At 44.9% G+C, this 13,197-nt stretch overlaps 1 protein-coding gene across 1 annotated transcript; it reads right to left on the reverse strand.

The window, feature by feature from the left end:
- Window positions 1-543: 543 nt before the first annotated feature.
- LOC308157239 (TBC1 domain family member 10A-like) lies at window positions 544-13,015 on the reverse strand. Its single transcript, XM_080530763.1, has 9 exons — window positions 12,345-13,015; window positions 10,124-10,223; window positions 5,855-5,962; window positions 5,405-5,511; window positions 5,145-5,259; window positions 4,908-4,973; window positions 4,602-4,791; window positions 4,288-4,442; window positions 544-3,465 (listed from the first exon to the last, which is right to left on the reverse strand). Exons 1-9 carry the CDS (start codon window positions 12,524-12,526, stop codon window positions 2,863-2,865), a joined length of 1,626 nt encoding a protein of 541 aa, XP_080386889.1. The 5' UTR covers window positions 12,527-13,015; the 3' UTR covers window positions 544-2,862.
- Between the last annotated feature and the right edge of the window lie 182 nt (window positions 13,016-13,197).

A 13,197-nucleotide genomic window follows, 5' to 3' on the forward strand; every position in this document is an offset into this window, starting at 1 on the left:
TGTGTGCATATTACAGACCAAGTGAATGAATGCTAATCCTGCTTGACCACAGAACTAAGGGGAATTAAGACAATAGAAACATCAGTCCATCTAATTGTCTGGCTAAATCACGTGTTTGATTTATTGGGGGCGCAAAGGTAGCAATTTGCACTGAACTCTTGCTAGCCCAAGGGAGGGAGTATTCACTCCCATTATCCCACACCTCCAGGTGGGGAAAAAGAGATATTTGACTGTCAAAACACTCAATTAAGAAAAACAAAACGGCCTGTAATTAGAAGGTGACAAAGGTACCACGGATGACCTCAGCTGGACTACACTGATCCCAGAGAAAGGGAGGATAAACTAAAGGGCACAGGTCAAATTGTTTTCTTAATTGCTTGAAGCGTTTATGACCCTTTCCCAATAGTTATCACAAACATGCTGGAGGCCACAGGTCCAGTGCTCCCTCTGCAGTTACAGAAATGAACTACAAGATCTCTAAATTTGCACTGGCAAAATGTCATCATTGAGGTATTAAATACAAAATGCTGGTGGGAGGTGTTGATCAAAGTGATTTTATTTGTAAAAACATGACAAGAGGACCAATTGCACCTAATATTGTCCTAAGCACTTTTGACATCTCTACACAGAATCATATGATTAACATAAAAACAAACAAAGTGTCTTCGGAAGAAAAATATTAAAACAGACAACGCTTTGTATTTGTGTTTACACTTTGAACTATAGTGTCAAAATTGTCCAGCTAAAAAGACACCATGATTTACAATGTTTCTTCTAAATTCCATATATTTAGATCTTTCTTGTTAAATATGGTGGATGCGTAACAATTGAAAAAATACAATATTTCATTACAAAAGAACACATTTATTGTTATTATACAAATTAGTTATCTACATTTTTTAAGCATTAAATTAAAGTAGAATAGCTGCAAAATGGGAAGTATGTGATACAGGTCTATACACTAACAACAGTCAAGTTGGAGAAGGGCTTTTATTCTTTTTACTTGCCATCCAATCACTATTTATTGCTTCAGTGAAGTGACCTGTATGTGAACTCTGCAGCATAGGCTTTCAGCGGAATCATAAACATAAATGTTTGTTGTGCATTTATGCACGTAACAATCCGTTCTGAATAGTTTTCCCATAGTTACATATTGACACATCTGATTACAAAACCTCCAGATCCCTCTCAATTTGATTCACTGTAGACACGGTAACAAAGGCTGTGGTCAACAAAGATTGTCCGTTATGTTCCCAAAGAAACGATCACGATCCCAAAAGGCCTCACCAAATTCCCAAGAAGAATGAAATCAAACATTTTTTAAAAAGAAGACAACGCTTCAGTATTTTCCCAAACAAAGAAGACTTCAAATATCCCATCAGTAAGGCCTCACCATGGACACACACACTACTTTCCTGTCTGTGTAATAATCATCATCTGTCTAGTAACAGGTAGGCCTAGTAGTCACTCATCATCTTAGTGTTGCTTTGGGTAAACTAGCAAACAGACAACACTAACTGGATCTCGGTCAACACTCTTATGCTGTGGCACATTCACACACTCTCCACAAAGTTGACATAGATATGAGCATGCACAAATACGTACATGATACCGATATGCATTTGGCCCAAAGACAAATTGGCTTTTAAGAAACCCAAAAGGCAGGAATGGGTCATATATTTGTGAGGAATGTCTAGTGCTCTCTCCCTCCAGCTGACCCAACATTAATTATGACTGCTACAAAGTGACTGGAATGGCCTGGGACAGTGAGTATGTGCACCCGTCTCAGAACATAAGCCCAATTTACAACTGGCTGTCACAGTAATGGACAATCACACATGCCACAGGGTCGTGAGGCACAAATGATAAGAGATCTCATGATCTTGCATACTAGAGAAGTTCATTTAAAAATACAGAACTGACATGGGGTGAATGAGTGCTCTTTGAAACAACACAGTGCTAATGTGTTTTTTGTTTTTTTTGTAACAGTGAGGGGAATGTAACAGAGGGAAAATACACCAAGGCTGCCCTCTAGTGGATTAAAATTAAATGAAATTTCACTCAAGCCAACTGATAACAAGTCGACTAACAAGTCTGCCTTGAGGAACTATAAATGCAACCACACTGTAACAGGGATATTAACAGGTTTTTATATAATGGAATGAATTCAGGTTATAGGAGCAAAAATGGTAAAATATCGCAAAATCTGTTTCATTTTATTATGAAACCAATTCCTAGTACAAAAGTAACAGTTTCCCACCTGATTAAGAGATTGCGTTAATCAAGCCCAATGATAACCCCTACGACCAAATAGTCAACGCGGTATAGCGATTAGACATTCTCTAAAATGAATAAGAACCTCAACTACACCACTGCCAAATAAGTAACAAGTCTCCCTTGCACAGATGACACTCACACCAACGGTCAGAATAAAGGAGAATGAACACGTGACATCATTAGTGCTGCTTTAGTGTATGTTGACTGTGTTATAGGCAATATGGTGTGTTAAAACAAGCTAAAGAAAAAAATGATACAATTCTCATCCATGATTGGGCAGTGTGCCGTTGGCTAGGAGAAATCCTGACATCATTGGCTGAACTGTGCTTGTGGGAAAGAGGGCTTGATTGGCATGCAGAGAGAGAGAGAGAGGGAGAGGGAGAGGGAGAGAGAAGGGGGGGAGAGAGAGAGAAAGGGGACTTGAGAGTGAGTGAATAAGAACTAGTACATCTCCAGCAGACACACTCTGGGAGCAGAGGGGCCAGAGGCCTCTGTCTGGGGGTACATTTAAGACTAGTCCTCCTCCCTCAATCCCCTCTTGCCCAGGTTCAGACAGGCAGTTCCACCCTCTGCCCACAGAGGGAGCTACAGGTAGGTGTCCTGCTCTGTGCTACTCAGGCTCTGGGTGGACTTCTGGAGGGGAGATTCCTTCAGAAGTGACAGGTCTTTAGGGGAGGGCTGCTGAGGGGGAGGGTCTTGAAGTGTATGTGGGAGGGGCGTTTCACTGATGAGGGGCATCTCATTGATGAGGGGCATCTCACTGATGAGGGGCATCTCATTGATGAGGGGCGTCTCATTGATGAGGGGCTCCTGAACCGGGGGGTCTCTCTGTGGAGGCGGAGGCTCAGGGTCACTAGCTAAAGGGTAAGGGTTGGGGATCACCACCACGGGGGGAGGGGCTTTCTTCATGCTTCCTCTCCTTTTGCCGTTTTTCTCCTCCTTGCTTTTCTTGTCTCCCTTCTTCAGCTTAGGGGTGGGCTGGGGCGGAGGTACCGGTGACTCCTCGATGATGGTGGGGTTCTGTCGTAGGTCCTGTCGACTGGCCGGCTCGGCGAACAGGATGGCCCTGGCGCCGTGCAACCTGGGAGGGCACTTGCAGTGCAGCTCGCCGCGGTTCTTCTTCCAACGCTTCAGCTGAACGTAATGCTCCCGCTCCACGTCCCGCTCAGACACAGGCACCTCCAGAACCTGAGACATAGAGAGAGAGAGAGAGAGAGAGAGAGAGAGAGAGAGAGAGAGAGAGAGAGAGAGAGAGAGACAGAGAGAGAGAGAGAGAGAGAGACAGAGGGAGAGAGAGAGGTCCCTTACGTTCATTGAGGGACAGACACCTCTCACACTCACACACACACACACACACACACACACACACACACACAGACACAGACACAGACACAGACACAGACACAGACACACACACACACACACACACACATCACACACACTGCCACCCACACCCACACCCACACCCACAGCATCTGGCATGTGAAACATACTATAACACTAATTGACTTAGTGAAATGTGACCAGTAGTAACTGCCAAAGGGACATTCCATTCCCTAATCTAAACCTTGTTAGTGAATGTCAAAGTGCCTGCAGCCAAGTGAGTCACAGAGAGGATGTCCTTCTCTATCAGAGAGGCTATTGTCTCTCCAAACAGACGCACGCGCAGCCGGGGAGGGGGGACCAGACACTGACCAGTCCAGAACTGTGCTCATCACTGTGTCTCTGCATCACTGTGAGTTTCCACTCCAGAACTTGTTTCTGCTCCATTTCTAAACGGCCCGTTGTTCTCTACAGACAGGCACAGACGGCCATTCTCACCCTGAGTGACATTCAGGGGGCTTTCCATGTCGGACCTTCACACAGCAGAGGGCCTTGCTGCTACTCCAGTGACACGAGAGACTGGTGTGTGGATGATTCTCTATCTCTCTCAAGACTTGGGTCGGGAAATTGGGTGCTCTCTGCGTAACTGTCACACGGTCATTCTCTCCCTGGGATTGAAGCCCTTACCTCTCGGACCATGAAGCCCTCCTGCATGTAGCGAGGCTCGATGGTCCTCAGCAGCTCCATGGTCTCATACTGACCCTGACACGCCTTCAGCTTCTCACGGGAGCCCAGCATGCACTTCAGCAGCACCAGGCCCACGCGGAAGATGATCTTCACACCTGGGGGAAGGGAAGGGGGGGGGGGGGGGTCAGAGGTCACTCACTGGGCATTGAGGAATGACGAATCCAGTAAGTCATGTTCGAAAACAAAAAGACAAATAATTTTGTGTGTGAGCGTTTGTGACCGTGTGTGTGTGTGTGTGTGTGCAGGTTTCTCACCATCGCAGAGGAACATGTCCCAGACACGGAGCACCGAGGCCCAGGGCAGGGTGCGGGAGAAGGCGCACATGAACCACTCGGTCATGTAGAGGATGGGGTCTATCTTGTGCTTCTCCAGGTGGCGGTAGGATAAAGGGGAGACGCGCCGCAGCAAGGCATTCAGGATCTCCCCGTCTAACTGGATGGCCTCCTAATAGGGAGGTATCCACAGAAACGTATTAGGAATACTGATGCTGATAGGAAAACACGTTATTTTTTTCAATTCTGTTCTTTTTTTTCTTTATGGGTATGGTCGTTAAGACTTACCAGACCAGCACTGTAGTATCCAGGAAGGTACTTCTCACAGATTTGGACCAGCCCCCAGAAGGCATCCTGTGGAAAAACATACAAGTGATGTCAGGAAACTGTGAATGGAGCCATCCATTTGAGAGGGAACAGACACTAAAGCACACTGACAGCAAATTCTAGCAAAACAGGCTCCATTGTGACAGAGCCACAGCTAGGGCATATAACATACGACCCACAGGGCAGGGCTCAGCTCACCTCAGCAGGCATGTGCATAAGCAGCACGGCAGCGATAGGGGCCTGGGCCTGACAGTAGCCCTCCTCTGGCCTGTACAGCGTGTAGGCCTTCAACACACGGAACAGGTCCTGCTGCCTGTGTGGGTTAACAAATACAACACACACACACACACACACACACACACACAAAGGGGTCAAACAACACGAATGTCAAACAACCCCTGAGTGAAGGTCAATTATTCCATTGTGCGGGACAAAGCCAGAGACAACGTGTCACTAACCCATGTCCCCCTCGTGACACAAACATCTCATGGAAGGGGAACTGTCTGTGTAGGTCCTTCTCAATCACATCCAGCCACTTAGGGTCTCCAGCCTGACTGTCCAGCTCCTAACCAAACAAACACAGGAGTCAGCCACCATCACAAACAGTCAGAAGGAACAGCCCATTCACTGCAGCACAATACAGGAGACCAGGAGACCACAGAGAATAGAGAAAGCATGATCGCTTCACACTGTGAAATTACATAATTCCCTTGGAACTAGCTATATTGAGTACAAAATGTGTATTAAATATAGCTAGTTCCAAGGTAATTATGCTAATGCTAATTATGGTGGCATTATGCAAATTGATTAAATGATTATCAGACAGAGAGACCAGTGTGGGGGGAAAGCACTGTAGGCTACTTTATTTGAGAGAGCCCAAAGACAAGAAGAGAGAGAACAGAACTGACCTGGAACTTCCCTTGGTTCTGCTCCCTCTTCACCTTTCCCCCAGACAGGAAGAGCCAAGCACGGCCTCGCAGTGACGGTGGGATCCCTTTCTGGCAACGCAGTCTCACCTGTATGACAGAGAGAGGCCTATGAATTCACCAACCAAATAGTGTATTACCCAAGAGAAAGAAAATGCTTCATTGCAGCAAAATTGTTGAGGGAAAAACAGGACAGGAGTTCTAAAGCAAAATATAACTGGACTCTACTATGTAACACGTCCTCTCTTCCACAGAGAGCACATGTCTCTCTATGTCCACTGGAGGAAGTCTTGGAAAAACAAAGTAGGGAAAAACAAGACACAGTGACCTTTAAGGACTGACCTCAGAGTCACCTAGCTAGCATAGAAAAAACACCCACTCTTTTTTTTCTCTTTGTGTTGATTCGAGTTCATGCACTTGTGTGCGTATCATGTGGTAATGCTCTTCGCCAAGCCTGCACTTGATAAAACTGTAAGAACAAGTTTCTCACTGTTAACCCCACACTCACCAGCCTTTCTCTCCAGTTAACTTTATTACATCATGGGTCCTGTGACGTTACAGTGCAGACCCACCCATATTCTCATGCTGTCCCTTTGTCATGTGTTACTTTAGATAGAAGCGACTGAGATGATTCAGCCTATTTCCATGTTTAGGTGAAATAATCTTACCCTGAGTTGTCCTCATAGGCCAGTAGTAAAACCATCTCCGGTTCTTGGTTCCCCACCTTGCCACTGCAGCACAGGCTGACAGTTGGCAGTGCCCTCCCAATAGATAAGATTCTGACAGACCTTGAGCCTCTCTGAGAAACTTAAAACAAAGCTTAGCAGCGGCTATATACCAGACAAATCTGTACATGCTTTTATTGCAATAGCAAGTGACAAGTGGGGATAATATGCAATGACCGTGGATCTCTCTAATTTAAGTGAAGCTAACTTAATAGGGTCTGTCAGAATCCTGTCCATCAGAGAGGGTGCAGAGAGGAGAATCTTGGATGGGGAACAGAGAACAGGAGAAGGTTTCACTACTGGCCTATAAGGATAACTCAGGGTAAGACCATATGTCACCTAAACATGAAAATAGGCTGAGCCATCCCTCTATGGGATGGGTTGTGACCTGCCCTGCTGACTCATGGAAATAAAAGCTAAAGTTGAATGGTGAGCAATAAACACAGGCTCAACCGGCTAGGCGAGTTAAGATGTAAACAAACTGGCCAGAGAGACCCAAGACCTGCCGAATCTGCACCAGGGAACTCAATAAAAAACGTCAGACCATTATTAGTGAGAATAACAAAAAAAAAAGGTTATTCTGAAGACTATGAATGGAAGCATACAGTCTCCAATGTCTTTGAAATACCCCATGAATATGAGGCATATTAATGTTGACAATACAGGAGGGTGTATATATTGATGTAGTTAGGGTTTGAGGAAGGTATATATGTCATAATTTCATAGCAGTAGTGTCTGAGCAGTTTCAGGTTAATCATTGGCTTGTCTGTGAATTATTGGGTTCTGAATGTTGTTGCTGTAACTGTTTAACTGGGTAATGGCAGTGATTACAACATAGCCTTTAAATCACTAGCATGCCTGGGCAGGGGAGGGTATTGGTACCTGGGACTACAAAATCAACAGAGTACAATCAAGATGCCTTCATTAACTTAACCCTTGGCTGAAAGACAGCATTATAACACATAGGCACTAGGCAGTGGCGCCGGCAGCCGGAATCCTGTACTGTGCGTACACTTTTTTTTAAAGGATTTTTTTTTTCTGTAATAAACGTGCTTAATAATTATATGTATTTTGTGTTGTGTTGAACTGGGTATATTTGCAACAGTGTTGCGGAAAATGAAGATTTCTGCCGAATGCTGCTAACACTGGAACCACGTTATGAAACACCAGTATCAGGTGTCAGAAAGGCGCTTGACGACACACAGCGCCTTTCTGAAAAGTTAAAAGGCAGCTGCGCTTTTCTCTCGCTTTTTAAAAAGCGGCAGTTTTTTCCCTTTTCCCATAGGGTTGTATGTAAAAAGGCGCTGAAGGCCACGCTTTTTTCTTAAAAAATAAGTCAAGTGTGAACACCCCCTAATAAAGTCTTTCACGTTGCGTTCAGCCAATCACTCAACCCGTTAGTTTGTTGTTTGCCGACGGCGCTGGGAATGTCAGTGGGAAGGTGCGCATCAGAGTACAGTACTGGCGGCAGTGTGAGGGGAATGATTCTCCACAAGATATGTAAACTAGAGATGCTCCGATCAGGGTTTTTGGTGCCGATCACCGATCACCGATCACTGGAATCAGTCATCTGCCGATCCGATATCACCGATCACCGATCACAGCGTCGAAAATGGCAATTGAAGCATTCTATTTATTGTGTAGCATTATTTATGTTTTAAATTATTCTTAACACCATTGACATTGTATATTAAGTATTTAAATGAAATTAGGAGATGAGAAAGTATCATGAATTGACGACCATCTGTTTTATTGAATTCACAACCACCTGTAGCTTACTTCAGGAAAAACAAATAAAATGTGAAAATAAAAATCATAATAAATAAAATGTACACTGTCACATCAAATGTGCAACATTCCACTCGAATGAGAGGAACTAGGGGCTCTTAGAGAACTTGGAGCTTATACTGTAACTGTAGCTTTCCTGAGGAACAATAAACATACCCAAACTAAACTGCAACATAAACAGGCTATAGCCAAATATAAAATACTGTTTCAAGTCAGTCAGTTTCAAGTCATATTTAGGAGGAGATAAGACAGCAAGTCAGCAATAATCAATAAAACAAAAAAACAAAACATTGCACCTAAGGAGATTTCAGACTCAAACCTTACTTCTGATTAAGCAGCATCACTGGCAGATTAGCCTTGAGAAATACAAGCATCTCAGCGTTTTTGGCACTCAGCCTGTTCCTCTTATCATCTAAAATATGTCCTGCTGCTGAAAAGTCGCTCGCTATCTACACTTGTGCAAGGTGCACAGAGGAAGACCTAAAACTCACGCGCTAATAGTTGTTGTTGCTATGGGCCAAGTGACTTCCTGCTCGCAGGGTCACATGACGTCGGTGAACACTACCTACACTACGCTCGTGAAGTCGCGCTGGAACTCTGACCAGCACTCGTGGAACGCCTCTCGTCCAATCAAAGCACTCGGTCCCTTTATGACGTCGAGCCCAGTGTGCGCTTCGGCGCTCTCTGAGCGAATCGACGAACGCAGCAAATGCCGTATGATATTCGTGGTATTGAAAGACCTTGCGTGCGTTCCTCCGCAAGGTATTTCTTTTGAGCAGACATTACAAACGGCATATTTGTTGTCTCTTTCCGACACTGTGTAATATTTCCAGACTGGCGACGCCATTTTGTAAACTGATCGGTCATGTTTGATCGGCCGTTTTGAGAACTCCGATCAAAACCGATCAAGGCCATATCGGCCGATACCGATCGGCGCCGATCAGATCGGAGCATCACTAATGTAAACATCACCGAACTGCAGCTCTGACTTCTGACTTCGCTGTTTTTAGTGATTTAAATACTGCGGCGGGTGCTCTATATGGATCGCAAGTGTCCAAAATGTGTAGTTTGTTCACATATCTTAGTTTTTCTTCTTTTGAGAGGTGATCTAAATAATCGTTGCTTGAAACAGGTGGGAAAATGTGGGAGTGTCTGTCGATACCTCTGTTGGCCACCATGTAGCTGGCTACATCCCTATATTGTAGGCTAGTCTGCGCTATTTCTGCAAAGTTTTTTACGTTTCTGTGCGTACTATGAAATCGAATCCTGCCGGCGCCATGCACATAGGCCTACAGCATGTCACATGTCAGCAAATATAATTAAAGCAAAATACTACCCTGTAATCCAGTGGATTTGTTGTTTTTATTAGTCAGTAGTAGAGACATTCACAAAAAAAGGTTTTTAAAACGATCTCTGAGTCAAGATATCTCACTTTGAATGCCCTGATCAGTCCTGATGTTCCAAATGGCCAATTTCTGTCAATTCCTACAACTCCCAAGATTCTCCTCTCCCTTCCAGGCTAACGCCTGCTACTCTGGGAGTCACCGGCTTGGTACAGCAGGGTCGGAGTGCAAACACTCTCACTCATATTTTAAAGCGATATGAGACTTTTTTTTAGGAAGTAAACAGTACCCATTAGGAATTGACCAGAAATACAGATGAAAATAGATTTCAGGTAAACTTCCCCTTTGAGACAGATAGCAAAAGAGCTAATAATGTTTCAACAATCCTCTCTGACCTTTTTGTGTCGCTTGACCATCCATTTGTTCCAGTTGCTGAGCATGTCCAGCCACTTCACCTCTCTTTGCCTCAGCACCTCAGGAGGGACGTCCTGAGCCCTGGGGGGAGGAGAACGTAACAGCTTCCTCAATGTCCAAGCTATGGAATATCATTTCTCATTGGCAGTCTTTTATGTGTTTCTCTGCGTGTGGGAGAATGCCTGCACATCTGTGGTTCTATTGAAATGCCAATTTCAACTGTATGATAACGTAAAAGAGAGATGCTTATTGGAGCAAAATCACTTTCAAGAATACATTGGGAATCTTTACAATGAGTGTAAATAGACAGGTTTATAGAAGTGAACAATTAAGAGATTCAAGCAGGACAGGGGGAGAGAGAGGAAAAACAGGTATCTCAGAGCTATTTGATTTTCCTTCAACGTGCTTCAGCAGGGCGGGCCTGGTGCAGAACCAGACGGTATGATGTCATACAAATGTGGTACATTTGGCTTCGGCCAAGAAAGGGAACTGAAAACAGAACATTCTCACACAGCATGAGAAAATACAGCCTAACTTTTTCTTCAGTTTAGACCTGACACTTAACTAGTAATCATCAGCACAGCCTTGTAATCATGGCATATGAGAGGTCTTCAAAGAGAAGCCTCCAAATTTGGACAACCCCGCCTTAGTAAAGTCAGTTCTAATTCTGTCCAATCCGTCAATCTTTTTTTAGCAGAGAGCTAGAACCATTGATGTATCCCTTTCTAGGACTGCCATCCACACAAATGAAATAAAAACCCTTTGTCTCCCAATTTCCTACAAAGTCTTGAGCCAGAAGAGGCACTCTAACAACGGGGCACGAGAGCTGTGGCCCCAGTCCAGCCCAACCTACAGAAAACAGGAAGCTCCCAGCCTGCTAGTGCTTGGCACAACTTTCACTCATTCCATCCACTGGCATTCCATCCACTGGCAGGCATGAGCACAAGAACAGAGGAGCCTTTTCCCTCACAATCAGAAAAGACTCACCTTCTGTTGCATTAACCATAAAAAGGAAATGCTATAAAATACAACTACTTATCTGAAAAAGGAGCAATAAGTGCTCAAGTCATTCCACCACTAACTGATTGAAAAAGAGTTTGTCTGATACGTGCTAGCTCTACCCAACTAGCCTAAATTATAGTTGGGTACATGTTCAGTTAGTGTCCATGAGGAATGGTGATTCAATGGCAACACAGAGGGAAATTGACAGGACAAGATAAAGCCAATGAAGCCTGTCAGTGTTACCCTTCACACTTGATAAGATTCCTTTCAGCGCTCTGTTCTTAGCCTATGCCAGACCAAACACTGTATGTATGTAAACAAACAATCAGGGGCCTCCCCTCTTCAAACAAACCAAAAATACATTTTGGAGATTATCTTACTGCTGGACTATCCCCCTGGAGATGCAGGACAGACAAGTGTGGAGGGGAGGGGAGGGGAGGAATCCAGAGTGGGAAGAGCCAACTGGGACATGAATGAATGAATGGTCTTTATTGTCATTGATATAGTACAGGTACCATACAACGAAATTTGGGAGGGGGGGCTCCCCTGGTGCTAGGAGAAAAAAAACTAAAAACAAGAAGGCAAAAGAGCTGGTTTACATAAATAAAGGCTATGTACACTATCCACTATACTATACTATACACATAAAACACTGTGCTGTACTCTATGCTATGCTATACATATCCTAACATTTCCTATCTCTGAACCTTATGTACCCGAGGGTTGTCATATTGCACATAGTGTTATTGCACATTCATTTAAAGTGTCGCAGTTTGCAGGTTTGAAATGTTCACAGTTGTGTTTCAGTATTGCACTTGATTACAATCTAGTAGCTCTGTAGCTGCCATTAAATTGTCTAGATTGTCCAGGGCCTAGAACCTAGGTCTTTGCTGTGTTCAGGGCCTGAATGGCCCTAGGGTAGGACATGAAAGGAAAGGCCTAAACTGAAGACATACAGGTGGAATAGAAGTACAGTTAGATGTGTGTGTGCACAGACAGTCAGTCAGGCAGCAGCGAAGTGAAACGCATCTCACACCATGACCAGATTCCCCACCCAGGCCAGCAGTGACAGTTCGTGTCAAAGTTAGCAGCCAGGGAATCAGAGATTTCAGAGGCGTACACGGTTGTTGTCAAAGTCAACAACTTTCATGATGTTCAGAAATGTGAGCAAAGCAAACCATAATCCCTCCAGCTACTTACGATTCCTCCGAGTACTTCTGCGCCCCGCCGATAAATCCATATTTATCCGTGTGTCTGTCGTGGGTGAAGCCGTTGATCTCGGAGTCCGAGCCGAAGGAGCTCTCGTCGTCCATGTGACTCCCCATGGTCCTGATACTCCTGGTGTCGTCGACGGACTCACGGCCGTTCTCTGTGTTAGCCATGCTCCTTATTCACTTGATAATATCACCACAGTTATTACTCCAACACTGTCACGGTCGACGCCGTGAAACCAGACGAAAGGACCGATGTCACGGCGTGAGACATTGCTAACGTCTGCTAACTCACGTACCGTAGCTAGCTAGCTAGCGGCTAAGTCAGCTACTAACTTGACTGCTGATACTAAACTTCCACAGCCAGAGGGTCTCTCCTATCTCTCCGTGGTGTTGACGTTCACTCGCTAGCACAGCTGGCTAACATCGTATGCTAGCACGCTAAGAAAAACAACAGGAAAGCTTCCGATCTAAAACCAAACCTGGGCTAGGTGGCTAGGCTGTAGTAGCGCACAGATGAATGTAATCGGATGTACCAAGTTACTGACTAGCTGGCTAACCTGGCTGTAGCTTTCAAAACAAACGTCACGTTTCCCTTCGTTGAGGTCGAGCTTAGATCAGCGTTTTCGTTGTCATCCCTTCCTTCCTCATCCTGATTCCGTTTCGCCGCCATCGAACAAGTCCATCCTGGTAGTCCTCTGCTAGCGGGTAGCACCAGGGCTGTGGCAGCACTGACAAGTCTGGATGTGGCTGGCTGCTGCCCTGGCGTTAGGGTACACCTCCCCCTGGCTTCGGTCGCTCACATCACGGGGGATTTCTCCATACTCTCGATAGCAAAGCCT

The sequence above is a fragment of the Nansenia antarctica genome (genome assembly GCF_963989245.1).
Source record: "Nansenia antarctica genome assembly, chromosome: 5".
NCBI classification, from domain to species: domain Eukaryota; kingdom Metazoa; phylum Chordata; class Actinopteri; order Argentiniformes; family Microstomatidae; genus Nansenia; species Nansenia antarctica.